Source organism: Trametes versicolor (genome assembly GCF_000271585.1).
Source record: "Trametes versicolor FP-101664 SS1 unplaced genomic scaffold TRAVEscaffold_5, whole genome shotgun sequence".
NCBI lineage: Eukaryota > Fungi > Basidiomycota > Agaricomycetes > Polyporales > Polyporaceae > Trametes > Trametes versicolor.
In genome coordinates, this window is record NW_007360325.1 from 311,271 (window position 1) to 337,476 (window position 26,206).

General features: G+C 59.7%; 7 protein-coding genes across 7 annotated transcripts, besides 1 other annotated feature; 2 read left to right on the plus strand and 5 right to left on the minus strand.

Annotated features, from left to right (window-relative positions):
- Positions 1–45: 45 nt before the first annotated feature.
- Positions 46–102: a sequence feature (Protein overlapping with rRNA (TRAVEDRAFT_36643, EIW59146.1) was converted to a misc_feature.).
- An 869-nt stretch (positions 103–971) lies between these two features.
- Positions 972–3,315, minus strand: TRAVEDRAFT_122147 (uncharacterized protein; the record flags this gene model as incomplete). The annotated part of the gene is made up of 7 exons (XM_008039438.1): positions 972–1,418; positions 1,477–1,646; positions 1,830–2,147; positions 2,202–2,569; positions 2,627–2,786; positions 2,841–2,948; positions 3,063–3,315. The coding sequence occupies 7 exons, from the start codon at positions 3,313–3,315 to the stop codon at positions 972–974; spliced, it is 1,824 nt and encodes a 607-aa protein (XP_008037629.1).
- A 1,246-nt stretch (positions 3,316–4,561) lies between these two features.
- TRAVEDRAFT_71321 (CK1/CK1 protein kinase) lies at positions 4,562–6,528 on the minus strand (the record flags this gene model as incomplete). The annotated part of the gene is made up of 5 exons (XM_008039439.1): positions 4,562–5,302; positions 5,360–5,685; positions 5,747–5,981; positions 6,111–6,388; positions 6,453–6,528. 5 exons carry the CDS (start codon positions 6,526–6,528, stop codon positions 4,562–4,564), a joined length of 1,656 nt encoding a protein of 551 aa, XP_008037630.1.
- Positions 6,529–7,080: 552 nt separating this feature from the next.
- TRAVEDRAFT_147014 (oleoyl phosphatidylcholine desaturase) lies at positions 7,081–9,036 on the minus strand. The gene is made up of 7 exons (XM_008039440.1): positions 8,855–9,036; positions 8,746–8,790; positions 8,437–8,691; positions 8,098–8,338; positions 7,977–8,046; positions 7,765–7,921; positions 7,081–7,707 (listed from the first exon to the last, which is right to left on the minus strand). The coding sequence occupies exons 1-7, from the start codon at positions 8,947–8,949 to the stop codon at positions 7,242–7,244; spliced, it is 1,329 nt and encodes a 442-aa protein (XP_008037631.1). The 5' UTR covers positions 8,950–9,036; the 3' UTR covers positions 7,081–7,241.
- A 1,191-nt stretch (positions 9,037–10,227) lies between these two features.
- TRAVEDRAFT_71323 (glycoside hydrolase) lies at positions 10,228–12,671 on the plus strand (the record flags this gene model as incomplete). Its single annotated transcript, XM_008039441.1, has 13 exons — positions 10,228–10,305; positions 10,370–10,526; positions 10,594–10,628; positions 10,704–10,752; positions 10,814–10,888; positions 10,949–11,091; positions 11,153–11,219; positions 11,282–11,355; positions 11,414–11,587; positions 11,656–11,814; positions 11,876–11,892; positions 11,955–12,118; positions 12,177–12,671. 13 exons carry the CDS (start codon positions 10,228–10,230, stop codon positions 12,479–12,481), a joined length of 1,497 nt encoding a protein of 498 aa, XP_008037632.1. The 3' UTR covers positions 12,482–12,671.
- Positions 12,672–13,287: 616 nt separating this feature from the next.
- Positions 13,288–16,630, plus strand: TRAVEDRAFT_147020 (glycoside hydrolase). The gene is made up of 14 exons (XM_008039442.1): positions 13,288–14,111; positions 14,173–14,329; positions 14,398–14,432; positions 14,505–14,553; positions 14,618–14,692; positions 14,754–14,896; positions 14,965–15,031; positions 15,096–15,169; positions 15,235–15,408; positions 15,492–15,650; positions 15,707–15,723; positions 15,797–15,960; positions 16,022–16,202; positions 16,272–16,630. The coding sequence occupies exons 1-14, from the start codon at positions 14,034–14,036 to the stop codon at positions 16,549–16,551; spliced, it is 1,653 nt and encodes a 550-aa protein (XP_008037633.1). The 5' UTR covers positions 13,288–14,033; the 3' UTR covers positions 16,552–16,630.
- A 1,023-nt stretch (positions 16,631–17,653) lies between these two features.
- TRAVEDRAFT_58115 (uncharacterized protein) lies at positions 17,654–20,415 on the minus strand. Its single transcript, XM_008039345.1, has 3 exons — positions 19,300–20,415; positions 19,096–19,241; positions 17,654–19,039 (listed from the first exon to the last, which is right to left on the minus strand). Exons 1-3 carry the CDS (start codon positions 20,332–20,334, stop codon positions 18,127–18,129), a joined length of 2,094 nt encoding a protein of 697 aa, XP_008037536.1. The 5' UTR covers positions 20,335–20,415; the 3' UTR covers positions 17,654–18,126.
- A 3,079-nt stretch (positions 20,416–23,494) lies between these two features.
- TRAVEDRAFT_122112 (uncharacterized protein) lies at positions 23,495–25,135 on the minus strand (the record flags this gene model as incomplete). The annotated part of the gene is made up of 3 exons (XM_008039443.1): positions 23,495–24,416; positions 24,498–24,673; positions 25,013–25,135. 3 exons carry the CDS (start codon positions 25,133–25,135, stop codon positions 23,495–23,497), a joined length of 1,221 nt encoding a protein of 406 aa, XP_008037634.1.
- Between the last annotated feature and the right edge of the window lie 1,071 nt (positions 25,136–26,206).

A 26,206-nucleotide genomic window follows, 5' to 3' on the forward strand; every position in this document is an offset into this window, starting at 1 on the left:
TTGCGTAGCGGACGCCCGAATGGGACGGACGAGGCGCGTACGTACACCGTAGCGCGCGTAGGGTGCCCAAAGGAGGAAGCACCCAGGAGGCGGGCAATGCATGGGGAAGCCCAAAGGGGAAGGTAAACGGGAGGCGCGCACCACCTACGGGATTCCCGAAGGGGAAGGCGCAAGGGGGCGCAAGGGGAGCTCGTCTGGCGCGGAGGTGCTCAATATGGCAGGTGGAGGCGCGTGGGGGAGGCCGGAAAGGGATGGTGCTATGCTAGCACGTGCGGAAGGCGCGTAGGCGTGGCTTAGGAGAGGTGCATCTCTGGATGGATCCAGAGGCCATCTCTGGATTCATCCAGAGCCCGGACTCTAATAAGAGATCCGGATGGATACCACTTGGACTCTAACTAGAGATATGGGATTAATCAATATGACAGCCTGGCCTGGCTGTTACTAACTCATGTTACCGTCGTTGGCCTGCTGTTAGGCCTCTATGTGAAGACTTCGGCGAGTACTGAGGAGTCGCTTGTATTCTACAGCTGCCAGACGAATACGTGAGCTCTCCGTGCTGATATGGAGTACATATTCTGACAGATCCTTTCCCGTTCATCATAGTAAGTACACGGAGGTTTGCGTATATCTTGAAGATGATGGTGCTTGCACCATCAACAATTTCGCAAGGGAACACTCGTGCAATGCGATGTGCCGCTCATTGAACTTATCCCCCCTTCTTGTTGACATTGACATACCCCCGTCGCTCTTTGACGACTAACCTAGACTTCCTTAACATTGCCCCGAGCACAGTATACCCGCTTGTTCATACAGCACTTACTTTATATTCCCACACACGTTGCCTAATCCCGCATACGTTCTACGCTAATAGCATTCCACTCGTTCTACGTAGCCAAGTCATGGAAACCGTTCCCCCAACATCTCTAATTCTATAGTACGCCAAAAATCGAATCTAATGGATATACTTCGTATCAGCGAGCGCTATAACCCGACAACAGGACTTCAATAGGTATTCTCCAAGGGTTATGTCCTCGTCTCTCTAGTTGCCCCACTATGAACCGATTGCGACGCTTGATCATCTCATCGAGAAAAAAGGTATACCGAGTAGCTTCCATCTCCCGGACAATCGACAGATACCCACCAAACCATGCATTCGTCTCCTCGCAGATAGACGAATTGACCTGCCACTTGTCACCGTCGACGAGGTCTGGAAAAGCGGCAGGGTTGCAGTACTGTTGACATTCGGTGTCTGACTCTCGATGCTTCGTCTTGAAATGGAATACGTCGACAGGAAGGCCAGTGTTGGAAAAATACGAGTCCCCCGATGCGTTCAAGTGCTGGCGCAATTTGCAGTTGTTGTCGTAAATGAAGATCTCGGGAGTGGATTGCGGTGTGGGGAACACCGCTTTCAGATGGTCCTGTGGAATGTTCAGCATATAAGCATTGCATAGCAATGGTACGCAGTTCCGGTGGTACCTTGACCGCATTGACCGCTTCAGAGCCAAAGAATGTCGCTCGCGAAAGGATTATACCGCAAGGACGTTCGACGAGCTGCTCGTTGTGTGTGCGTTTTCGTCCGAATCGAGCCTTGAGAGCGAGCGTCCCTCCCTCCGCTTTGCCGCTGCATGCAGGCTCTGCAGTATGTGCTGAAACCGGAATGACATTGACCTTATAATATTGCCCAGCGTTAACGAAACTCAGAGAGACATAGAGGGAGCGACGCACCAATTCCAAATCCAGACTGCTATCGTTGCTCCCCTGTTGTTTGACGACGAGAACTTCATCGTCAATGTCACCGTCCTGGCCCTCAGAGTAAGGGCCCGCCACACCGGCAGTGTCAGGGAAGACGGCGTCGGATGGCACACTGACGCCACTTGCACGAAGGCGAGCCCGTAGTTGGTGGATTGCGCGAGAGTTGTCCTTGCGATAAGCGTTCTCGAGAGCGCGGTGCTCGGATGAATCGCATGTTTGAAACCCAGAGCTTGCGGGCCGTTCACAGGAGAGAACGGCACATTGGTGCGCAAAGAGGGGGGCATGAGCGGGGCAGTAGATGTCACGCTTAGAGGTGAGATTGATCTTGCAATCGTGAATGGCGCAGCAGGGACGTCCCATAGAAAGGCCGTCTCCGACCGCGTACTGAATCTTCACTGCATTATAGTCGTGTTAGGCAATGTGGATATGATATATAATAGAGAACGCACCAAAGGACCCGTCTGGGGCTTCCTTGACTTTGAAGCATAAGTCGCAAGCATGGGTCCATTCCTCCTGCCCGATTCCCTCCATCACTTTATTTCGCTCAGCGAGCACCACAGCCAGGCGGTCTCTCTGTGTTGGGCAGTCGTGGGGTAGCTCGAGACAAGTTCCATGTTCGGCCTTATCCAGAAGGAGCGAATAGAGGAGGAAACCGTTCATAGCTAGATCACCGTGCATTTCCAGTGCATATGGCCAGTCGGCCTTGCTCAAGCGACTTCCAGTAGCTCTTCCATACGCTTGGGGATTGTTCTGAGCAGATGCGTTGCACCGAGCGAGTGAGGAGTTGTAAATGCGTGCACAATTACTTGCAGATAACCTAGTATACATGCGTATGCTACGAAAGGACTCCGTTAGGTCTAATGAACAGACGTACCAGCCAAACATCATGCCATTCCCAAACAGCTCTAGTACCGCAGCCTCCACGAAAAAGTGTGTTGCAACTTGGATGACGCTAGGGGGAGGGCCGCCGTAGTAGGTTCGCAGCGAGCTTGCCTTGTCTACTGTGTAGTTGTGGTGATAGCGTCGGTGGCACACTGCGGACAAAGATGAATGGCGAACTGAGTGATATCCTGTATATAAATACTCACCATGGCAGTAGAGGGAGGTGGTGAAGACGGGCAGTGCGCCCTCCCGCAAGGTGAATAAGGTGGCGCGGTAGGTTATTGGCTCCGTGAGGGTCATGATGTCCTTCTCCACTCGATAGTTTGAGCACTCGGGACGGAGGCAAACCCGAGTAGGAGGAAACAAATCTCGATAACCTAGGGTTCATGAAGACGATATACAAACACCCCTCCAGTAGAAGCACTCACCAATTGCGCGGGAAAGACCATGTTCATGGAAAGCAGCTACTTCCCCCTCGGTTGCCTGCACCTCGTCCTCGCTCCAGATTGCATCCATGAAGGCATACCAGTACCAGGATATCTCAGTATAGCTTTTCCGAAGAGACGCGGCCAGAAAGTCGTGTATGTGTGTAGGCAGCGGTATGGCGGGTCGTGTGCGGTCGCGTTGGTAGATCTCGATGTTTGGCTTCACAAGTTTACCCAAACGAATGAAGCTGAGCATTTCCTGCACAGTGATTTCACCTATATGAGGAGTACTAGCAGTCAAGGATGAGATCTTATGAAGAAGCATAGCGTCGAGGTACGAGTAAAAGGACAAGGTCGAGTACGAGAACAAGGTTTCTACATTGGATGATCGCACTCGTTGATCTTAGTAAGCACCTTGAAAGTACATTTGGTGAACTCCACAGGATTTGGGCCCCAAAACAGTTTCTCTGTGTGCCCATGGTACGCCAAAATGTGTCTGTCATTTTCTATAGTAGACGACCTGGTCGTCAGTAGAGAATAATCTAGTCAGTGCTGCAATAACTAGAGGTCGCGGGAACGGCGTCTAATTGCCGGCTGCGTAATCTAATCTATGATAGTATCCACTGTGATCTGATCACATCTGTTTGTCCTTGCGTGCGTCTGCTGGATTCCGCCGGAGTCTGGCGGAGGATTGTCTCCCAGTGGGTCAAATGTTCTCACCAGCGTGCATCTCGACATGCTGCACTGGCTATAGGCGGATCAGGATAGTGCTCAGGTCTCGCACTCCCAGCAGTTTTCATACTCCTTACCAGTTGCGATGATCACTCGTCCCTTCTAGCGCACGATGAGCCTTCTCTGTTATCTGCGTAATGCCCTGGCCGGACAGAAGGCTGCTTGCGCGTTTCTGCATCATGACCGCTGTCATACCTGCTCGCAGAAGGGTCGCTTCATGCAAGAAGCCGCCACGGCACGTCGCCTCGCCCGCTCTCCTCGGTACCCTCCTCGTTTGTGCCAGTCACCGTGCTACAGTCCCTAGCACGACAGCTTCGCCTAATCAAGAAGTCAAGGATGTGGAATGATCATAGAATTCCAAAACGAGATACCAGTTCCAACACACCTGCACGATGCACGTCGCTCGCATGAGAGTGATTTGTTCCTTGCGTTCCCGGGGGATACGGGACCATCCGTCCATCTATCCAAACAAGCTCGTGTCAATGAATATAAGAAGCAATACGAGAAGACTTCTACTCGCCATTTCCGTACACACATCGTGGGTTCCATGATCCACAACGCTCGCGAGACTTCACAACATTCCGCGGACAGCGGCCCTGTACGCCAAGCGATGCATATACAACAAGACACGAAATGTAAACACAACTATACAATACGATATATAGCACGACAAGATAGATGCACGCGTCCACAGTCCATCCGCATGCGCCCACAATATCCTACACGGACGGCTCTGTCCCGAACGGCCCAGGGCCCACAACGACAGGACCCTACGCCAGCGCGTCCAGGCGCCCCGCAAGGCCCGCCAAGAACCCGAACCCGTCCTTCGTGACCGTCCGCCCGCTCGAACCGTTGATGACCGCGCCGAACTCGACGACGAGCGCCGCCAGCTGCTCGTTCCCCGCCGCGCGCCGCACGTCCTGCCCCAGCCGCCACAACTTGTTCATCTTCCCCTGCCGCGTCTCGCGCGCGCCCCCGTCTCCTCCCTGCGACGCCTCCGAGGCCCCGCTCGCCCGCGCCCGCGCCGTGCGGATCGGGCCCGCGAACACGCTCGGGTCCGCGAGCTGCTTGTGCAGCGCGTCGAGCACCGCGAAGCCCTCCTTCGTGAGCATCCGCGACCGGTTCTCCTCCATCGTGCGCGCAAAGTCACGCACGAGCCCGGCGAGTGCCATGTTGTCCGTCGCGGCCGCGACTTCTCGTGCGATCTGCGCGAGGCGCGCCGCTTTGGTGAGCCGCCCTGCCGCTGGGGCAGCGCGCGCGTTCTCGTCCCGCGAGCCCTCGTCGTCGCTGATGAGGTTGATGACCTCTTTGCTCTTTGGGGGCGAGGGTTTGGGCGGCTTGCCGCCTTTCTTGCCGTCCTTGGGTGCGGCGTTAGTGTCCCGGTTGACGAGATTGTCACGGACGCCGAGCACCTGCCGCTCTCCAAGCTGCATGTTCGCGAGACCGTTGAGGACACCCTCCAGTTCCCCAGAGTCTTTCCGCAGTGGTGCAGTTTGCACACGCACAGTGGGCTGTAGAGTATGCACATTAACATCACATTTCATTTTTACAAGGTGTGGCGCACATACCTCTGGGTTTGGTGGTGGCCAAATGAAGGCCGGACTACTTGGGAACCCGTTGTCCTCTGCGAGGTTGGCGAATTCCTCAATCCACCGCTCATAGTCTGGCCGCTCGGCGAACTGTAACCGGCGGCACGACCTCAGGAATTCCTCAAACACTGGTGGCAGCCCGCGGCAGATGTCTTCCGGCGTAGCATTTCGTTTCTCGTACATAAGACGATTATGCGCCTCGTCTGTCTTGGGCACCCCGTTCCGCGTCCAGCTCAGCCCGCCAGGCGTGAGCATGTGGATGAGCATGAGCGCAACGGCCTCCATGTCGTCTCGCCGTGACGGCACTGCAACCCACCGACCTTCAACATACAGTTCGCACACAAGGAGGCGATGGGAGACGCGCACCTGAGCCACGGCAGTGCACGCGCACGGACGAGAACCAGTAGTTGCCGATGAAGTCGCGCGGCGCCTTGCTGTCCGGGATGTGGCGCTTCGTGCGCTGGTCGATGTAGAACTTGGAGAACCCAAAGTCGATCATGTAGATCGTCGTGTTGTTCGGTGGGAGGCCGAGCACGCAGTTGCCCAGCTGGATGTCGCGGTGCAGCAGCCCGCGCGCGTGCATGAACTCCAGCCGCGCGATCTAGCCGTCCCCGGTACGTCAACACCCTTCTTTGGCATATCCGGAACGAAAAAGGGTCGCAAAGTCAACACCCGCCGGTGCGCGCGAAAGTGGCAATGGCGAGGCAATGTGGGGAGGCGGGGTACTCACCACTTGCTGCGCGATGCAGCAGACGCTGCGCAAATCCCACACGTCTGTCGTTTTCTGTCGGTGTAGGCTGTCTAGGCTGGACCCGAGGAGGTCGATCGCGAGGTAGTCCCAGGTGCCGTGGTGGCCGGACGCCCAGAGCGTGGGCATGCCCTCGCCGCCCTGCAGCGCGGGGTAGAAGCTGCGCTCATATCTGTTCGTCGGGCACGCCTCGTCTATCGGCTGTAGTTTGAGCGCGACCCACTGGTTGGTGTGGACGTGTCTCGCGCAGAAGATGGCGCCTGCGTCGCCACATGCGTGAATTGATGCACAATTTGGGACGGAGGGCTATGATGCGATGCCCACCTGAAAATCCGGCGCCGAGCTTCTGGTGGAGCTCGTAGTTTCCCACATAGCGAGGGTATTTGGGCTGGTGTGCCATATTGCAGATGGCTTTGCTGGTGATAGTCTGGTGGCCGTGCGCGTTGGGTTGTGTGTAGGGTGGCTAGATGGCGCGATGGGCCGTGCGTTGGCGGGAACGTGTGTCTGAGCGAGCCACCAGATGACTGGGGAGTAGGGGGTGCCGCGTACGGTGGTGAGGAGAGGTAGGTGGAGGCGGGCGAGACGGAGGTGGATGTGCTGGAGAGCGCGCGGTTCGACACGCCTCGCGTAAGTCCAACATGAGTGTTCACGGTCACGTGCTCGTCGCGTTCTGGGAGCATGGCCGCGTCACCCAGCTCCCAGGGTGTCGGGGTACCGGTCTCTGAGATTGCTTGACATCCACACTCGTCGCCAGGAGAGACCGCGCACCCACCATGCACCTATTAAAACATAAGGGTCACTCAGGCTAGCGTAGCTTTGCACGAGAACCCTTGAGACCAATAATAACCTCCAAGAGTCTACGCGATTCCCAAGCAGGTCTACGATGAACGGCTGCGAGGATCGGTGGCGGGTCTCCAGCCAAGCAAGCGATCTGTCGGCCAGCGGATTCAGAGTGGATATGCGAGGTATACGATTATTCCTGTATACGGTACTCTTCACGATTAGGGCGGAAACAACCCGCGCACGTTCCCGTGCTGTAACGTAACCACACGTGGTGGACCTCTGGTCTCTAGTCTCTAGCTCTAGTCTCCTAGTAGTCTGTACTGTTCGACTCTACTCGTCCTTGTCCACGATCTCGATGCCCGAGTCGCTGCCCGCCGCGTCCGCGAACACCGGGCGCGACGCCGCGAGCCCGTGTGCGTTCTTGTAGAACAAAATGTCGCCCTCGTCCTCGACGAACTTGCACTCCTTGAAGACGCGGTACATCTCCGCCCACCCCCCAGGCCGGCCCTGCAGGTGAATCCCGTTCTTGCCGAGCAGCGCGCGCAGCGCGTCCGTCGCCTCCCACGCGTGGTAGTGCGGGATCTTCGAGGACAGGTGGTGCGCGACATGCGTCTCCGAGATGCCGTGCGTCGCGAATGCGCCGAGCCAGCCCATCACGCTGCCGAGGTCCCCGAGCAGGTTGCGGTCCATGGTCGAGAGCGCGCCGCGGGGGAAGGTGAACTCGGCGGCGTGGTAGTGGGGCAGGAGGGGGTCGGTGTGCTGGAGGAACGTGATCAGGATGATCCAGTGGTTTGTCCTGGTGAACGAGTGAACGTCAGAAGTGTCCGACCATCAGCGAATGTGCGTGACATACCAGAGGAACGGCATGAAGTAGACACGGAAGACCTCGAGGACACCGAACTGAGCCGCGGAGATGATGATGGCGGCAGCCCAGAGCATAATTCCGACGTTCGAGATGATGATCTGGCCGCGCTGATCAGGGCGGAAGATGATCGATGAGGGGTTGAAATCTATGTCGGTATATCAGTATCGTGCAAGCCATGTCCAATATCGAAGGCCACGTACGGTTCGTGCCCTTCGGGTACCGACGCTGTCCAGCTGCGTTCGCCAACAGGTACGCGGGGAAGCCAGCAATCTGCAAGATTATCAGCAAAACAGAAGCCGTCCATTATGTGCAAGAACTTACCAGGAAACGGAAGAAGAAGTACATGATGCCGAGAGGGGTGTCGCCAAGAGCCTCCCAGAGTTCCTTCTTGACCTCCTCGGCGACACTGGACCCGGCAAGGTCCTCCTTGGTAGGGTCGAACGCAGGCAGGCCAAGTTCGGAGCGGGTGCGCGGGACATAGACCTGGTCTTGCGTCATGTGTCCGGTAGACGCATGGTGCTTGCCGTGACTGATACGCCATGCATGATAGGGCATGCCAAGTCTATTCGTCAAAAATATGATGGCGGCGGGGAAGCATGTGAAATGAATGGTTGTGACGAGGTCAGTGACGGGCGCGCCAGAGAAGTTGCTGCGCCGTACCCAGAGTGCAGAACCCAACCGACTGCGTTGTTGATGGCCTTCGAGTCCGAGAATGCGCCATGGCCACACTCGTGGGCGAGAACCCAGAGGCCGGTGCAGAACAGACCGACGATGAAGGTGTACAACGACCAGAGGGCGAAGCGCGCAGCCGGGTAGAGGATCGCATAGGGCAGGGCGATGTGCTCGGGACGGAGGAGCGCGTCGAGGAAGTAGGTGCCCTTGTACACGGCGCCGATGATGGCGAAGTCCATAACGCTGACGGGGGAACGTGAGATTGCGTGACGCGACAGAAAACGGGTTTCCACGTACACGTAGGACATGGACCGGAAAGTCGACCGTTCATTGCAATGCGCACTGGCTCACGACAGAGTCCCATTAGTCCTGTATCTCGTTGCTAGTCTGACGCTCCTGTACTTACGGGATGACCGAGAGCAAGTCCTTGACGGAGAAGTCGGGGATGACCACAGGCTTTTGCTCGACGGTCGTCCGTGCGGACGTGGCTTTTGTCGACATGTTTGTCCTAGCAAACGAGCGAGAGGTAGAGAGAGAGAATAGAGACCAGACGTCTATGGATACCACGGCAGTCTAGGGAGAGTCGCGGGCGGGGAGAGGGGACGGAGGAAGAGAGAGAGGGTACAGCGAATGAAAAGCGGGAATTTTGTTGGGGACTCCGCTTATAGAACAGGCACAGCTGTTTCAAACATCCCCAGACTGGACGAGCGAATACGCGCACGCTTCGCACGCGAAATGTCTGCCGTGTGATTTGATTAAAACTTCAACTTGGCCTCTGCGTCTGCGGGCTTGCCCGGACCCCATCACTCTGCAGCCAATGCCCAGGATGGTGGCGGTATAGACACCGCTCGAAAAGGCTGGGGCCGGGGACTGGGACAGGCTTTTGGAGCAGGACCGACGATCTTGCGGGAAGCCCAGGCTCCATCGCATACCTTGGCGTTCGCGGGGTCGGGAGGGAGTGCATCGATCGGAAGCGACACAGCTTGACAGGCGAAATCGCGACGTGGCGCGTTCGAAAATACGCGCACGCGGTCACGTGCATCTCACGCTCGCGTGCCCCGCGCGTGGCGCCTCTCTCCCAGCGACTCCGTCTTCGTCCGTCTTTGCTGCGCGCTGTCTGTTCCGCCCGAGATCCGCTATGCCTCGGAGCACCATCTGTGGCACATCCCCATGCATATATGGACGAGTCTCAGTCTCTTCGAGTCGCCAGCGCGCCGCCCGTCGAAATCTTAAAGAAGCCTCCGACACGTCTCCATAGCAGCCCAGCACAAGCCAGGTTGGCGATCGCGTGGTAAGACGGATATGAGCGTCGGAAGCACGCCGATCCTGCCTCCGGCATACAGCCACAACGGTTCATTCATATCCTTACTCCTCACACAACTTGGCAAGCCTCTCGTGTATGTCATGAACATCATGGTGGAGCCTGCTGCTGCGCACACCCAGATGTCCAGATGGTAACAATACACCCATAAGGTGGATACCAGGCTATACCAGGGCAAGAGCGGCCGTCGGCTAAGTACCAGGGACGCCACCCCGCACGTTGCAGCGCCCGCGTTGCGTATACACACCGCATATAGCCCTCTTCCGCGCGGCCTTTATCCTGCCATATCACCGCGTTGCCGAGCGGTGCCCGGATGGCGCCCTTAGAGGTTGGTTGCTCGTGGACTCCACCCTCGGCGTTGCTCATCGCAATCATCGCACTCGCACGCCCACACTCCTCGGACCTCGGTGTCCGCCCGTATATAAGGCGGCGTGCATCCTCATCGTTGCGCCCACATTATGCATGTACGAACTCTTGTGACGATCTACGCAACGCTCGCGGCCTCTCCCGCTCTATCACAGCAGATCTTTGACGTCGTAAGTGCTTCACTCATCGATCGCAGTGTCTACAATCAAGGACTGATCCTCGTCCAAATTTCAGTGGACGACGACTTGGGACCGCACCCAGCTGCTCAACTACGAAAACCTCTCCCCAAATCCCGTAAACTTCGTCGCTGCTACTGGCACAGATGACGGCGACATAACTATCGACGATGGCACCGTCCATCAACGCATGGCCGGATTCGGAGCTAGTCTGAGTACGTCTGTTCGCTCGTGATTCCACCATGGAGCAATAGCCACTTACACCGTATGAACCCATCATAGCCGACTCCTCCGCGCTCCTCTTGAGCAAGTTGAAAGTGAGGAGTCATTCCGGTGCTGCACCAAGTCACCTGCATGGAGCCGTACTGATCCCGAGTCCCGTGTGCGCGTAGGACAAGAACGCTGGCAACTACTGGTCGCTCTTGGGCAAGTTGTTCGATCGTGAGTGTCCACTGTAGCTTAGAAGTCTTGCGTTCAGCTGAAAGGATCCTGCGCCTTTTAGCTACCAACGGCGCAAACGCCGCGGGCCTGACTTATCTGCGCGTCCCTCTCGGCGCGTCCGATTTCTCTGCGAACGGTAAGCATCCCCCTCCCGCTCTAGCATCGCATAGGTCGCTCATCACTGGGCGACACGTAGTATACAGCTTCGACGACGTCGATGGCGACACGCACCTCAATAACTTCGACATCGGCAAGGCACCTTCGTACCTGTTTTCTACCATCAGGGACATCCAGGGCATCAACCCGTACCTGAGGGTACATATCTTGCCATGGTCCCCCGTACGTCCCGCTCAGCCGATTACACGGACGCTTTGCTCATCTGCGCATTTCATGATGTTAGCCCGGTTGGATGAAGGATAGCGGAACGATGAAGGGCGGAAGCTTGGTGTCGGGATACACAACCGTTTGTGCGTCAACCCGTTATGTTTCAACGGCTCGCATCTAAGCTGGCTCTTTGCTGCGCACTCAGACGCGAACTACCTGCTCAAATGCCTGCAAGGCTTCCAGAGTCGCGGTATCTTCGCATGGGCCATCGGTATTCAGGTGCGTCGCTCTATTAAGACCTATTCGGCACTGCAACTAAACCCGTTATGCTCCGTAGAACGAGCCGCAGCACAGCGACACCACATACCCGTCGACCTCTATGACCGCATACCAAGAGGCGCAGATTGGCGCCGCCCTGCGTTCGCTCATGGACGCCAACGGGTTTGCAAGCGTGCGTCTGATCGGATACGAGCACAATTGGGATGACGCCGGTGACTACCCTATCAAGCTTGTGAGTCCTCCTGTTTGGCGGGGTTCGCCAAAGGAACGTCCTAGGGCTAATGACGTATGACCGAACAGACGGAAGATGCGGAGAGCGCGTTCTCCGGGGTCGCGTTCCACTGCTACGAGGGCGACGTCGCGCAGCAAAACACGTTCCTGAACTCGTTCCCCGACAAGGAGGTGTACCTGACCGAGTGCACGGGCGTCGACGGCACCGACTGGTGGGAGGACATCAAGGTCAGTAGCCCTCTTGCGTCTCGGCCTCTTATGCCCGTCTCACGAAACTCCAACTCCACAGTGGTACATGGACAACCTGTGAATTTCTCTCTCCTCGTACATGTCCTCCGGAGAGACTGCTGACCTTGCGTGCTCCACAGCTTCATCGGCTCGGTGAACCGCGGTTCGTCTAGCGGCCTTATGTGGAACCTCGCGCTCGACGGAAACGGTGCCCCGAAGCTGCCTGGGACGGCCAGCTGCAGCACCGCCTGCCGCGCTGTCGTCACCGTGAACTCGGACGGCAGCTACACGCTGAACCAAGAATGTGAGCCAGCGCTCGGCCGCGGTCTATGCTTGCGATGTGCTAACCGGCCACTTGTCAGTCTACTCCATGGCGCAGGCCAGCAAGGCCATCCTGCCGCGGGACACGAACGGGCCGTTCGCGCAGCGCATCGGGTCCTCCGTCGGCGGCGGCCTCTCGGGCGACCTCCAGGTCACGGCGTACGTGACCGACCGCGACAACTCGTCCGACTGGCGGCGCTACAGCCTCGTCGTCCTGAACTGGAACGACCAGAAGAGCGGGAGCTTCAGCCCGAGCTCGGTCCAGGCGACGATTGGCTTCCGAGGCCGGCTGGCGACGTACACGTTCCCGGTGGGCGTGACGACCCTGTGGTGGTATGCGCAGTGAATTACACGACCACAAACATGACGACCAAGTACACTTCGTACGACTCAACGGACCTAATGGACCCCTCACGAACCATTATGTATGAACATACCCCCATAGATGCCGGGTACGTACAAGTATGGTGCTTCATAGATGCGAGGATGTATCCATACCCAGTGATTGGTTCGCAATACCATATGCCTTCATGTTTATACCAGTATACTCACATCGATGCTCGCGAATGCTTTATGTAAAGCGTGGCCGCCGACTCCCAGTCAAGAAACAACGCTGCCCGGTGTGCATAGACGCGTCGCGTCTGCTTGGCGCTATACACGGTCACGTGGCTATCAATGCGGGATTGCAAGTTCTTGGCGCGTGGCTCGAGGCTCTCATCGGACGTCTTCCGAGTCTTCCCGAGGCTTCGAGGTGCTGTAAGGTGCTATGCGAGGCACCTACAAGTCCTTTCGAGTCTGCTTCCGCTTCCAACTACTTCTGCGGTTCGCTGGACTGGGCGTCACAATTCTGAGAACAACAACACCGGTACCCTTGTTCTTGCATGCCGTGATCTCGGAGGCTATCGCTATTCATTCCGTTACTTCTAGGTCGGCTTACTATTGGTCGTCTGCTCACTGCAACCCGAATCGGTGCCGCACCTATCCCTCTGCATTCTTGTTGGCGAAGCTGTCGCAGTGCCTGGCTGGGTGTATGTCCTCGGAGCTTTCTCCAGCCATCGCTGGTTCTCTGATAATCCCATGTGAGCTCTGGCAGGTGATGACGCGGGTGCACTCTACCCCGTTTGTCGAGCTCTGCGCGCATACTCATGGCGACCATCACGATGACTGTCTTCCGCTCCCCGTGAGCTGCGCACGCTGCTTTGGCTTCGTGACGCACCTCCGTCATGCGCCTAGAGCGCCGGGAACGCGCACACGCCCTGCTCTGTGGGCTCGCCGCGGACGTCACTTGATGACGCTTCTCTGCCCCTTGCCACACGCTGCCGTACGGGCCCGTCTCGTCGCGACGCGATAGCCCAACTCTCTCTGTCCTCCGTATCACCCTGCGCGGCCACCCAACCGCCTATGATTAGACGGCTTCCTCGCCCGGCTATTGTCGCTTGACAGGCACGCACGCGCCCTATTCCGGTCTCGAGAGGCTCGCCTTGATGCACCCTCCACCCTGCATTCGGCGTGCGATGCACGCGCTGGTTCAGCTGGCATGATGGTCGCATGGTTCTGCTCGGTAGGCTGAGCAGAAGCCTGGGCTCTGCCGCGGGGGATCTGACAGGCCGGGCGCGCGGTGAGTTGCTGTGGGACGCGGACGCGATGGCAGCCCCGGGCCCTTGTTGCGCGGACGAAATTGCGTATGGGGTTCTGTTCTCAGGGCTGCGGCTCGAGGCGTGTGTCGGAGATGAACGCAGACGGGAGCCTGAGGGGATATATAATATTGTGGCACCGCGCCACCCCGGCGCACCGTCCGCCCCACAGCTTCGAATTCCGACAAACCGCGGTCCCGTTCTGTCCTGGTCGCCGTCGACGCCGTCTGCTGCTCGTCCATCGACTCTCTCCTCCGCGCTACCATGATCATCCGCCTCTCGGTCCTCACTGGAGTCGCCCTCGCGGCCGCGCCCGCCGTAGGCCAGCAGATATACGACATCGTGCGCCCCATCCACCTTCCTATATGCGCACGTACTCACAGGCACCGCTGTGGCGGTACAGTGGGCCACTACCTGGGACCGCGCACAGTCGTTCACATACATAAATCTATCCCCCAATCCTATCAACTTTGGCTCGCCCGGCGCAATAGGCGCAGCAGACATTACGGTCAACGACTCGCCCCTCGCGCAGGCCATGGTCGGCTACGGCGCGACCCTCAGTGCGTCCATACCTCACGTCGTGCGACCCGTGTGCAGGGCTGACAGCCCCGCGCGCACGCGCCACCAGCTGATTCCTCCGCGCTCACGCTGAACAACCTAAAGGTGCGTTCGCTCCCCGCGCGCGCGGGGCCAGATGACACGTCCGGTGCTCACGCCAAGCGCACCGCCTGACAGAACCAGAACTCTAACAACTACTGGTCCATCCTGAACACACTATTCGACCGTAAGGCGCTCCGTTTGCGTTTCGTTACGGGATAACCAACGCGCATCTGTCTCTTTCCATGCAGCGACCGACGGCGCGAACGCCGCGGGGCTCACCTACCTCCGCGTGCCCCTCGGCGCGTCCGACTTCTCCGCGAGCGGTGAGTGCGCGTTGCGCGCGTCTCGCGTACGTTCTTGCCACTGACGGGCGTTGTGGCACAGTGTACAGCTTTGATGACACGTCGGGGGACACCTCGCTCGCGAATTTCAATATCAACAAGGCACCCTCCTACCTCTTCTCCGTCATTAACGATATCCAGAGCGTCAACCCGTACCTGAAGGTCCACATCCTGCCGTGGTCGCCAGTAAGTTCTGCATCTCAGGTACGCGAGAGCCCGGCGCTTACGCGGGGTGTCCTCGTCCTGTCTCGCAGCCGGGATGGATGAAGGACAGCGGCACGATGAATGGAGGGAACTTCAACTCGGCGTTCGTTAGCGTCTGTGCGTGCCACACCTTTGACACGCCGCGCGCGTGTGCCGGCATCTGGCTGACGCGCGGCCGCAGACGCCAACTACCTTCTCAAGAGCCTGCAGGGCTTCCAGAGCCACGGTATCTCCGTGTACGCCATTGGCATCCAGGTGCGCCCTGCGTCCATGCGCACTGCGAGCATGGAGCTCAACGAATCCGACTGCGGCGGGCGTAGAACGAGCCCGAGAACAGCAACCCCACCTACCCCACATGCAAGATCAGCGCGAGCCAGGAGGCGCAGATTGGGTCGGCGCTGCGCACGCTCATGAACTCGAACGGCTTCTCCGCCGTCCGCATCATTGGCTACGACCACAACTGGAGCGACGCTGCGGGGTACCCCGTTCAGCTGGTAAGTTGACTTTAACTGTTGCTCCACTCGGCGTTGTACAAGCAGCGGCGGAGATAGGACGGACTCTGACTGGTACGCAATAGATGGATGACGCGTCAAGTGCGTTTTCAGGGGTCGCATTCCACTGCTACGCAGGCAACTTCACGCAGCAAGATTCGTTCCACAACGCGTTTCCGAGCAAGGAGGTGTACTTTACAGAATGCACGGGCGAGTATGGAAGCGATTGGTGGACTGATATCAAAGTGCGTACCTCTTTGTCCTCTTGCCTGACGCATGGTGGATTGATCATACACCTCAGTGGTACATGGAGAACATGTAGGTGCACATTTCTGGTCTCGCGCTACTCGTTGAGCGTGAACTGAGCGTGAACGTGATGGGCCCTTTGCAGCTTTATCGGTTCTGTGACACACTCTGCAAAGAGCGCCCTGATGTGGAACATCGCGCTCGACGGTAGCGGCAACCCCAAGCTCCCAGGCACGACGAGCTGCGGCACACCTTGTCGCCCGGTGGTGCAAGTTAACAGTGACGGTAGCTTTGTGTATCACCAGGAATGTCAGTAACTCCTCGCATCCACACTCTTAGCAGGACAACGCACTGATCTGTATCTTGCTAGTCTACGCTATGGCACAAGCCGGCAAGGCAATCCTCCCGCGCGACGTCAACGGACCATTCGGACAGCGCCTGCATGTCACCATCGGCGGCTCGAACGCGCAGGGCCTCATCGCGACTGCGTTCGTCACAGGCCGCGTCAACCCCTCCGACTGGGACCGCTACAGCCTAGTCGTGCTGAACTGGTGCGTACCTTAACAGCTATCAGCCACGTTACGTACGGGACTGGCTGTTGATTCTGTCATGGCTTGCAGGGACGACCGTCCAAACGGCTCATGGAACCCGACGCCGATCCAGACGACGATCGAGTTCCGAGACGCGCAGGCGACGTACACCTTCCCCGTCGGCGTCACAACGCTCTGGTGGTACGCCCCCAGCGCGAGCCTCGACGCCGACGCCACAGAAGACGCGGGGGCGGGACAGCAAGAAGGGAAGCACGCACACGCGAAGCAGGCGAAGGAGCCGTTCACGGCGTGGGTGCACGCGGATATCAACGGCGAGCGCCAGCGCCCGATCGAGCTCGCGTTCCGGTGAGAGGTCGGCTGGCAGTTGTGTATTGTATATATACCCTGTACACTAGTATTAGGCAGCGTGTGATGGATGGTTTGGAACGACGAGTTGTGGGGGTATGTGCTTTCGAAGTGCTGTGGGGGTGATGGACGTGTTGTTTGTTGATGTGCAGCACGTCTTGGCATGTGCCCGGAGCCGAGTGGGCGGGGCACCCTCTCCAGTTCAAATTCCTTAAGTTATTTTGCACGAGTACTTGGCAACTTACTTACGACGATGATCTTACTGGCATGCAGTGATCACCAGCTTCCGTACAGAGATATCACGGAACAAACTGGGTTACCGAAGCAATCAGAAGCCCTGCATTTCGAACACACAGGCAAGCAAACACTTTCTTTGTGTATCCACCGAATAATGTGGCAGGTGCCTTTTCTAGCGTGAAATGCGAGCGTAACAAAGATGCATTCACAACCGGGTTGTTGGAGGCTGCGTTTGTTGAAAAGGCTCGAATGGTTCTCTCAAATTGGCTCTTCGGCTTACTGCACTGGGCGCTTCTCGAACGTGGGCACCACGAGGCTCATACTCCACAACGCCAGCACCGCCACCAACGCTGGCCCTGGGAGTGATCGAACGTGGGCCCCAAGCGGCAGTGCAACATCGGTCATGGAGCTGCTGCTCCGAGTCCGGCACCAGGAACGGCCTATGAGCACCACCCCCATGATTCAAGCGGCGGGGTAAAGTCAAGACAGCCGGGCATCGACCAGGCACTGCTTAATCCCTCCATCGACCCCGCCATCTCGCGAAACAGAGGAGCAGGAGTGGAGTGCGCCACCGGTGCGGGGCAGCCCCCCACGCCGGCGGGTGCGGTCATCAAGCTCGCACCGCCCGCCACACGCGCCGCGCGGGAGTCTCGGGCATCGTGTGCGTGTCCAAGAAACCCAGCGCACTACGGCGCGATCGTGTATAATGCCATGATGCGAGGTGTTACAATACTGTATGCGGAGGGGAATCTACCTATTGCTACATATATCATGGAGGTGGGGACGGAGGTGATAACGCTAATATGATCATGATCGACGACGGACATCAGCGTAGATTCGATGTGCGGTGCGAGCAGGGGTGTGGGGTGGGGGTGGGGGTGTGGGGCAAAGAAGCAGGTGCCAGAGCGAGGCGAGCCACAGAGCGAGCGCGTTACAGCCAGATAACGGAACAGCGAACAAGACGGAATGTGCAACAGTCGACCCAAAATGCAGCGAGAGAAAGCCCTGTGGTGTGTGTGATGATGACGGATGTGTATTCAAAATAAAATCCCAGCCCGAAATGGAATGAAGCAGAGAGCAGTGATCGTCTCGCGCCGCGCGCGGCCCAAAGCGTGTGTAACGGGCGGCGCGCGCGGCGGGGCGCCGTGAGTAGTGTAGAATATTATAAGTAAAGCGTGCGGTGCGTGCGTGCGATCGTGTATGCGTGCGTGCGTGCGTGCGTGCGGTGGTGGCGCTGCCAAGCAGCGGTGAGTCGTTTCGTGAATGATTCGTTTTTGAAAAGGGGGTGCAGCGGCGATCCGATCCGGTCGAGCGTCCGTCCGGCCCCGTCCCAGCGCCGTCCTCATCGTCCCTCCCGCGGTGCCGGCGGCGCGCCCGGGAGCACGTCGACCGAGATCGACGCCTTGCCGTGCAGCCGCCGCCCGACGTCGACAGCGGCGCCCGGGGTCTGCGGCTGCGACGGCGGCTGCTCGACCTTGTCCCACTCCTCGAGGAGCAGCTGTCCGACCGCGGGCTCCAGCTCCGTCCCGTCGCGCGACACCTTCACCTCCCGATCGTGGTTCCACGGGTTGCGCAGGTGCCTCGTGCGCGTGAACGGCAGCCGGTGCGAGCGGATCCACTCCACCTTGAACGGCTCCCCCCATACGGGGCCGTCCTCCTGGTGCCGCTCCGCGGGTGAGGGCTCGTCCGACGGCGCAACGCCTTTGCCCTTGTCGCGGGAGTCCTCGGCGTGTGGGCGCTCGTCCTCCTCGGCGACCGTACGCAAGGCGCTGTCCTCTGACTTGCGCGCTTCGGCGGGTGTGGGGTTGCGTATCGCACGGAGGGGCGCCGCCGGGTCAAGCTCAATCTCCTCCGGCTGCGAGAGCGCCTTGGATCGGCTTGCACTCGCGATGACGGGCGCGGCCGGGCGTATCCCTCCCTGCGGATCCGCGCTTAGTGCGGTCTGGCCACGTTCTCCACTAACCATACTCAGGTTACGGTGTGGCTGGAACATCTCCGCTGGTGCGGACGCACGCTCGTGAAGGTCCAGACCCCGCGAGGAGGATGGAGGCGGTCGCGTCGAGGTCTCAGGCGACAATTCAAACGGCGATTCGCCATAGCGCTGTTCGCTGGGGGAGAAGTACAGGGGGGCCCTGTCATGGCGCGCCGCGGTTGGGCTGTCCGACGACTGGGTGGATGAGCGGCGCGGCAAAGAAGCGTCTGTTCGGGAGGCCCAGGGTACGCGCTGCTCCCCACGGGTGATTGGACCTGCCATCCTTACGGAGCCGGAGCCACGTTAGACTGGTACACGGAGAGGAGAGAAGACACCTACTTCGCATATCCGTAAAACTCGCCGCTCTTATTCACGCTGAAGATGAGGTAGACTTCTTTACTGGTACGGAAGGCCTGGTCCAGAATGCCCTCGTTATGCCGCTGCGTCGCCCACAAGCCCTTCTCCACACTCAAGTCCAAGTCGAACTGCAAGAGATGATCAACGTCAGCGAATTCGACGCGGAGGGTGCGCGAGATCATTTACCTGGGTCAGCGACTTGAGTATGAAATAGCGCTTGGGGAAGTACGCGGTGAGAATGCCCGAGTTGGTCGACGCGTACGAGCCTGAACTGCTCGAGTGCGGCTCCGGCTTGCGCCGATGCCCGCGAACGCCCTCCTCGTCGCTGGAGAGCGAGAGCCCCGCGAGCATGGGCGCCGCGTCCGTCGGTGAACTCGACGGCGTCGTGATGCGATCCGACTCCGACGTCGACTCACGCCGCTCCGCGCGATCGCGCTCCCTCTTGTCTCGCACCCACCTCATGTGTATGCCGGAGCCCCGCTGGCCGCCGACTCCCGCCTTCAAGTCGTCTTCTCGCGCACGGACGCGGCAGACGAGCCGCGGACAGCGTGGATCGCTCGGCCGCAGGGGAAGACCGTTGAAGTGCTTGATCGCGGCCTGCAGATGGGGCTCGGACTGGAAGTTGACGAAGGCGCAGTTCGAGCGCGCGATGAGGAAAATGGAGGAGACGCCGCCATACAGAGAGTCGGACGAAGCCGTCGACGTAGACCCTGTCGCGGTTGAACCGATAGGTCCGGCGGGTGCGCTCTGCGTAGACATCGGTCCGACCGAAGAACCAGGGGAGGGCGGTGAGTTGAAGAACCGCCAGAGCTCGTCGTGCGTCGCGTCCGAGGGCACGTTCCCTGTCCACATCACCCACTCCGAGCGATGGGCTGGCGGATTGGGGTGATACGGTCGTCGGGCCGGTGGCGGGCGCTCAGCAGTTGGTCGACTACTGGAGCTGGCCGGAGACAGGTTCGCCGACCCTTGCTCTGGCGGTCGTCCGCGCGGTAACGGCAGTGATTTGTCCGGTATCAGATGGCTGAACTGGCCCTGCGCTGGACTGAATGGCGGAGACGTGTACGGGATCTGCCCTCCTGGAGGCGTGGTCGGGCCTGGACTTGGGCCGGATTGAAGCGCCGCCGACATAGGGAACATCGGCGCGACAGAAGAGGAGCCGGACGGCTGTCCATACTGCTGGGGCTGTTCGCCCTCGCGTGTATTTGGAGGGTTATATGACATGGCATACGGACTCTGGAAGGACTCGTACTGCCCAGAAGCGGGCTGCGGCGGTAGATACCACCACGTGCCCTGGCCTTCTTGCTCAGATGGGTAGTGTGGGGCATAGGGCGAGGAGTATTGTTGGGGGCCGTAAAGCGAGGGAGAAGGTGCAAATGAGTGTGGGGGGTAGGCGAAGGGTGGCGTTGAAAAGCGCATGGGGGAGTACGGCGTCTGACCAGCATAAGACGCGGAATGCGGCGGGGGGAGCGTGCCAGAATGTGCGAGTGGGGGCCCGGAGGCCTGGGGCGCGAGGGGCGAGTGAGGGGGCGGGGAGGGATGGGCTTGTGGACTGGTGTGCGGGGAGAACATCGCAGGGCTGGTAGAAAACGAGCGGCTGGAAGACGAACTGCTTTCCGGGGAGTGACCTGGGAACGGGTACACAGGCGAGTGGCCTTGCATCATCGGCATGAGCGTGCTTGGGGAGTAGCCGAGCAGCTGGTTGTGCGGCGGTGAAAGCATGGACTGGTCAGGCGCGTGCAGGCCAGGGTGTGGCGGGGGATACGCGTACTGAGGTGAGTGGTGCACCATGCCGACGTGCGGTTGTGCGGACATCGTGTATTGTCCGACATATGCGCCGCGCTGGCCGTAGGCGTACTGCGGGGGAGGGGGGCCCTGGAATGGCGGAACGGGCGGACTAGCAGCCGGTCTGTTTTCTTGCGGTGAGGGGAGGGGCGGGGGGTAGAGGGGCCCGGCGGAGGACTGGAAGGAGGGGCGCGCGGGCTGGCGACGAGACGGGCCATAGTGCGACACACCTCTGCCGCGCGGGGCCTGCCTGCCGTGCTCGGAGGTGGAGCTCGTGGAGCGTGAATCTGACATATTCAACGCCGGCGGTGTGGCAGCATTCCCCGAGTTATAGGCCGGGGTGTGGTCGGGCAAGTGCAGAAGATCGCTTATGTCTTCTGGACTGTTCTCGAACAGGGAGGGCGGGGCTAGCGGGGTGCGGGGCTCATGCGCTGCGTGGCGGTCTAGGCAGGACGACATCGTTCAGCATGGACGCGAGAGGGAAGAGGAGGATATTTACAAGGGGGCAGCCCGGCGGAATGGCGAGTGGGGGTGGCAGCGGGGTCTAGAAGGAGAAATGCGAAGAGGACATGTCAGAGAAAAAATAAAAGGGATATGAAAAAAGGATCGGAGAGAAGGGCGGGCGAAGGATTGCGGGGGCCACTGGCAAGTTGGCGGTGCCAGCGACGAGCAGCGATCTCGATACGAAAAAAGGAAGGGAGGACGTCGACGAGTAGCAAATTAAAATCAGGCATTGTTGCCGCCCTCGTGGCGTTCAAACTCCGGTATAGGCGCGACCTGCGCGATCGAGGGCACAATCACGTGACCCGCGAAGGCACACCGTCGATCGAGCCTCGCCCGATTCTGCAGCGGCCCTCGCCCGGCCTTCCCGGCCTCAGTCCTCCTCCGCCCAATAAACGACACATGCAAGAGTGCAGATTACTCACCCGACGTCGGCGTTCTCCTTCCTGCGCTCCGGGGCCCGCTGGGCAGCGACGCGGCGTCTGGCAATCGTACAGGCAGCAAATGGACGGCAGCGACGGCGGATGCGGATTGGGTGTGAGATTGGGAGGTGGATAGCTGCAGAGCGAGGGGGTCATGCCGGTGCGGCAGCGGGCCTGGACCGGACTCAGCAGAGGAAGAAGGCGGCGGCTTGAAGCTCGCGGCCTCGGCAGTGTGCAGCATCTGCGTCTCCGGGCGGGGGGTTATATCGCGAGCGGGAATTGTCGAGGAGGTGCTTGCGAAGGTCGCGCGCATGGTGTGGTGTGCGCCAGAACTGAATGGGAAGCGCGAGCGAAGGCGATGCGTAGTGGTGCGCGGTTGGAGGAGTAGGTTGGTGGTGACTCAAAAGAGACGTAGGGTTTTTTTGGGTAGGCCCGGAGGGAGGGGATGTGATAGTGCACGGGGATGCGGTGCGTGGCGACTTGGATGGTGACGGCGGAGGACTTCGGACGTTATGAACAGGCGGGGGACAGGGGGGTGCCCAAATCGGGCGGTGGATGGCGGCGTAATGGGTGGAGACGCGAAGGGGGGTGGCATGATGAGGGGTGGTGATTTGTGAATGTCCTGTGGATCACCTCCCCCGACCCCGACAAGCGGGCGAGAATGTCACAGCGAGCAACGCAGCCAGCGTCCGGGAAGTTGGCACACAGGCTGTACGCGAGGGCGCGCGGGCGAGTGGACAGCGCCCCCACTTGGATCCATCGCGGCCAGGGAGGGAGGAGGCGGTCATCCATGACACCGCGCCAGAACACCCGTATCAATCCAACACACCGCCAATCCCGCCAGTGACGTCACCTCTGCACTTTTCACCCCTTCGCACAACCCCCAGCAGCGCCTTCCCCTCGCCCAACGTCCCCCTGATTCCCCGCACACACCCCGCAACGTGTTTTCTCTTCGCCCGCAGCGCACCCCGCCCGCGTGGGCTGTCTGAGACGTGCCCCGAACCCGCGACGTGGGCCACGCGACGGCCGCTCGGGCCCGAGAAGTCGCCCCGGAACGGTAGCAGGTAGGCGAGTGGTGGATAGTGCAGGCTTGTTGGCCGGTGTGTGTCCAGCGCCGTGGCCGAATGATGTCAGCGAGCCAGCAGCGAGTCGCGACGGGAGCCCGTGGCGAGCGTAGAACACGCCCCACAGATCTGGCTATGCGAGATACAATTACAGTCCGATCAGCTATACTCGCCGCCATGATGTCATCCCCCGTCCCCGCAGGCGCCGTTCCTTCTTGCCCAAACAGGGCCACGCCCTCCTCCGGCTACTCAACGCCCAGAAGCACCCGAAGCAGCCAGTCTGTCCCCCTGTTCCTGCCGCCTGTGCACCCCGGCGGCCCGTACGTACGCAACAGCCCCCGGCCGTGTCACCCGCCGCGGAACATAACAAGCGAACGCGACTAAAAACGCGCAGGCTGCTTCTCGCGGCATGTGCGCGCCATTGCACCACCCGCCCTGACCAATTGGGGCGGTGTCCCACAGGAGAGCAAGCTCGAGGAGCTGAGAAACAATGTTCCGTCTGTTGTACACATGTGTGAGGTACCGTACACCGCCGACCGACTTCAAGCGCTCCAAGGACTCTCCAGGGCTCCGATCCCAGCACCATCAATGCGCTACGCATCGTACCTTCCGTCACGCCTCCCCCGGAACGTCGCGGGGCACCCCGGCGCGCACGTCGGACGCGAGCTCGCAAAAGTGCCCCGCCAAGCCCTCCTTCACTTCCGTCATCGTCGCCCTCACCGCGAGCAGCGCCGCGCGCTTGCACTGCGGCGACAGCGCGTCCCCCAGCACCGTGTGCGACACCAGCTGCTCCTCCATCGCGCCCAGCCGCCCGAGCACGTCCGCCGCCTCGAGCCGCAGCGTCCGCTCCGACCGGCCCACGTCCGCCCACACCTGCGTCCACGTCGAGAGACATCCGTGCTGGTGGTACGTGCAGCCGTCCGGACGCGTGAACGGCGGCGGCGTCGTGCGTACGCGCTCCCAGAGCCGCGTCAGCGACCAGTGGCCTGCGAGCAGCCGTGCCTTCTGCTCGCGCGTAAGCACGGCTGGCGTCCCGATCCTCGGCCCGTTGTTCGGCGCCGCTACGGCCACGCCGGCAGCAGCGAGTGCAGGGGATATGCGCGGGCGGGCGTATTGCCTGCCATCTTCGACGACGCCCGGGTCGAAGCCGGGTCCCATTTCGAGCAGTTGCGTGTAGTATGCGTAGCCCGCCAGGGACCCTTCGCCACTTCGGGCTGCGATCTCCAGCGCGTGAATAGGGCGTAGATCGCGTGTCACGATCCGATTGACCCAGCGCGTCGCGACGAGGGTGCGCAGCTTCTCGTGACCACATAGTAGGGCGACTTCGAGCAGTCGTTTCATCCATGCGGAGGAACACTGCGACGGGTGACGTTGTTGCTGCGGTGGGCCGTGTAGACCCGAAACGACGTTGTAGAGCGCGTCGACGGCCCATGATTCGGTGCTCGCAAAATGATATTTGTTAGTCATCTCGCAAATTGTCAAGAGCCGGTCGACGTTTCCCTCCGGCGTGTTGTATTCCTGCAGCTGGTGTGGCCTGTCAAATTAATTTGCGACCCGAACGAAGCCACGTCAGCCTGTCAAGAAATTTCGCCAACTGGTGGAAGAAGGTACGTACAAGGCGTAGAACACCGCTAGAAGGTCGCGGAACCGCTCCGCCGTCTCCCCGTACAGGTGTATCGGATTATCGTCAGAGTACCCCTCCATAGCCTGCCACGGCACGCCGCTCATAGCGGGCATGCTGAACATGTGCTGGAACGCCGAGTCGTCGCGCCCCAGAATGTAGCGGTGGACCTACAACACAGCCCGCCCAAAACGGAGAAAGAACGACAGCCACGTTAGCACGATCGTCGTAACGCGGGTCGATACAAACATCAGATTGGCATCGGGATCGGCACAGGAAGCCCACGAGCGGCGGCACGCTGCCACTCGCTCCAGCGTACCACATCCCTGGAGACTGGTGTGGGGGCCAGCCACGCCCGCGAGCCAATGCGAGCATTGCCAGGTGGGGGGCACGCTGCCGCGCCGCGCCCGACGGCACAGGCCGATTCCCAGCGCGCTCAGTGATCATGATCCCAGCGGCGCGGACGCGTCTAAACACAGCGACGGAGGCAGAACACAGAGATTGCTCACCCTGAACAACGTGTCCTCCACGCGAATCACGCAGTCTCCGCCGTGAATATAATAAACCGAGTCTTGAACCGGCTCCGTTTCCGCTTGCAGCGCAGCCAATCCGGAGGGGCCTTCGTCGGACATCGTCAAGGGCTCCTTCGCGCCAGCTCCACTTGCCGGATGCCGGGACGTGTCGGCGCTGCGCTGGGTCTCGTCACGGTCACGTCTGTCGCCGGACGCGCTAGAGAGCGGACCGTTCTGCTGAGTGTCTGATGGGATAGCGGACATGGAGGTGGATGCCTTGGCTTTGCCCTTGCTCGCGGAGGCAAAGTTGGCTTTCATAGGTGCCACGGAGCCGCTTTGATCGTCCGAGCCGCGCGAGTCGGGACGCACAGCAGTCTGACGTGTTTCGAGGGGTGGGGCGACTGCACTTGCATTGACCACCTGAGAGACACTACCGCTCGGACCAGTGCTTCCCCTGTAGAAGCAGTGGTGGTCAATGTCGGCGCGTGACGAGTCCGGTCCGCACTAGCTGTGCACGACCCCATCTAGACATTTGGAATGGAACATGACACTAACATAGACATGGGCGAGAGCGTACTGGATGAGGAATGTCCGGCTGAGGCAGCGCTAGGTTCGTCCGGCAAGGCATGTGCGTTATAGCTTGGGCTGCTGCGCATGGGGTCGAGAAGCTCGCGCTCCACTGTTCTTTGGCGCTTCCGGGGTGGCTCGTGCGCCTCAGAAGATGGGCCGCCGTTCATGGGGAGGAAGGGGGAAGACTCCACTGTGCTGTCCGAGGAATTCGGGAAGCTCGAAGCTCACGGCGTAGACGTAAGAGGTCGTCAGATTGGGCGAGAGGGTCGCGTGAAGTTGCAAGGTACGCTCAAATGCACGTAAACTCGCGGATGTAAGATTCGGCGTGAGACGGCGGTAGCAGGTGTCTTTCTGGTTTCGCCGGAGGCCAGGGGGAACCAGAGCCTGATTGGATGTCGAGACCTTAGATAGTACTGGTCGGCGAGTAAACGGATGGGAAACGGCAAGGTTGCATAAGGCTACGTGTAAATAGTGACGCCCGCCAAGGAATAAAGCAATAGAGTGAGCTAGAGCCTAAGCAACAGCACAGGAGGCTGAGGTCGTGGTGGTGCTAAAGAAAGTAGCGTTCAAGGAAAACGTGTGGTCTCGAAGTCCTCGGCGCCTAAGCTCCGGCGAATGCCG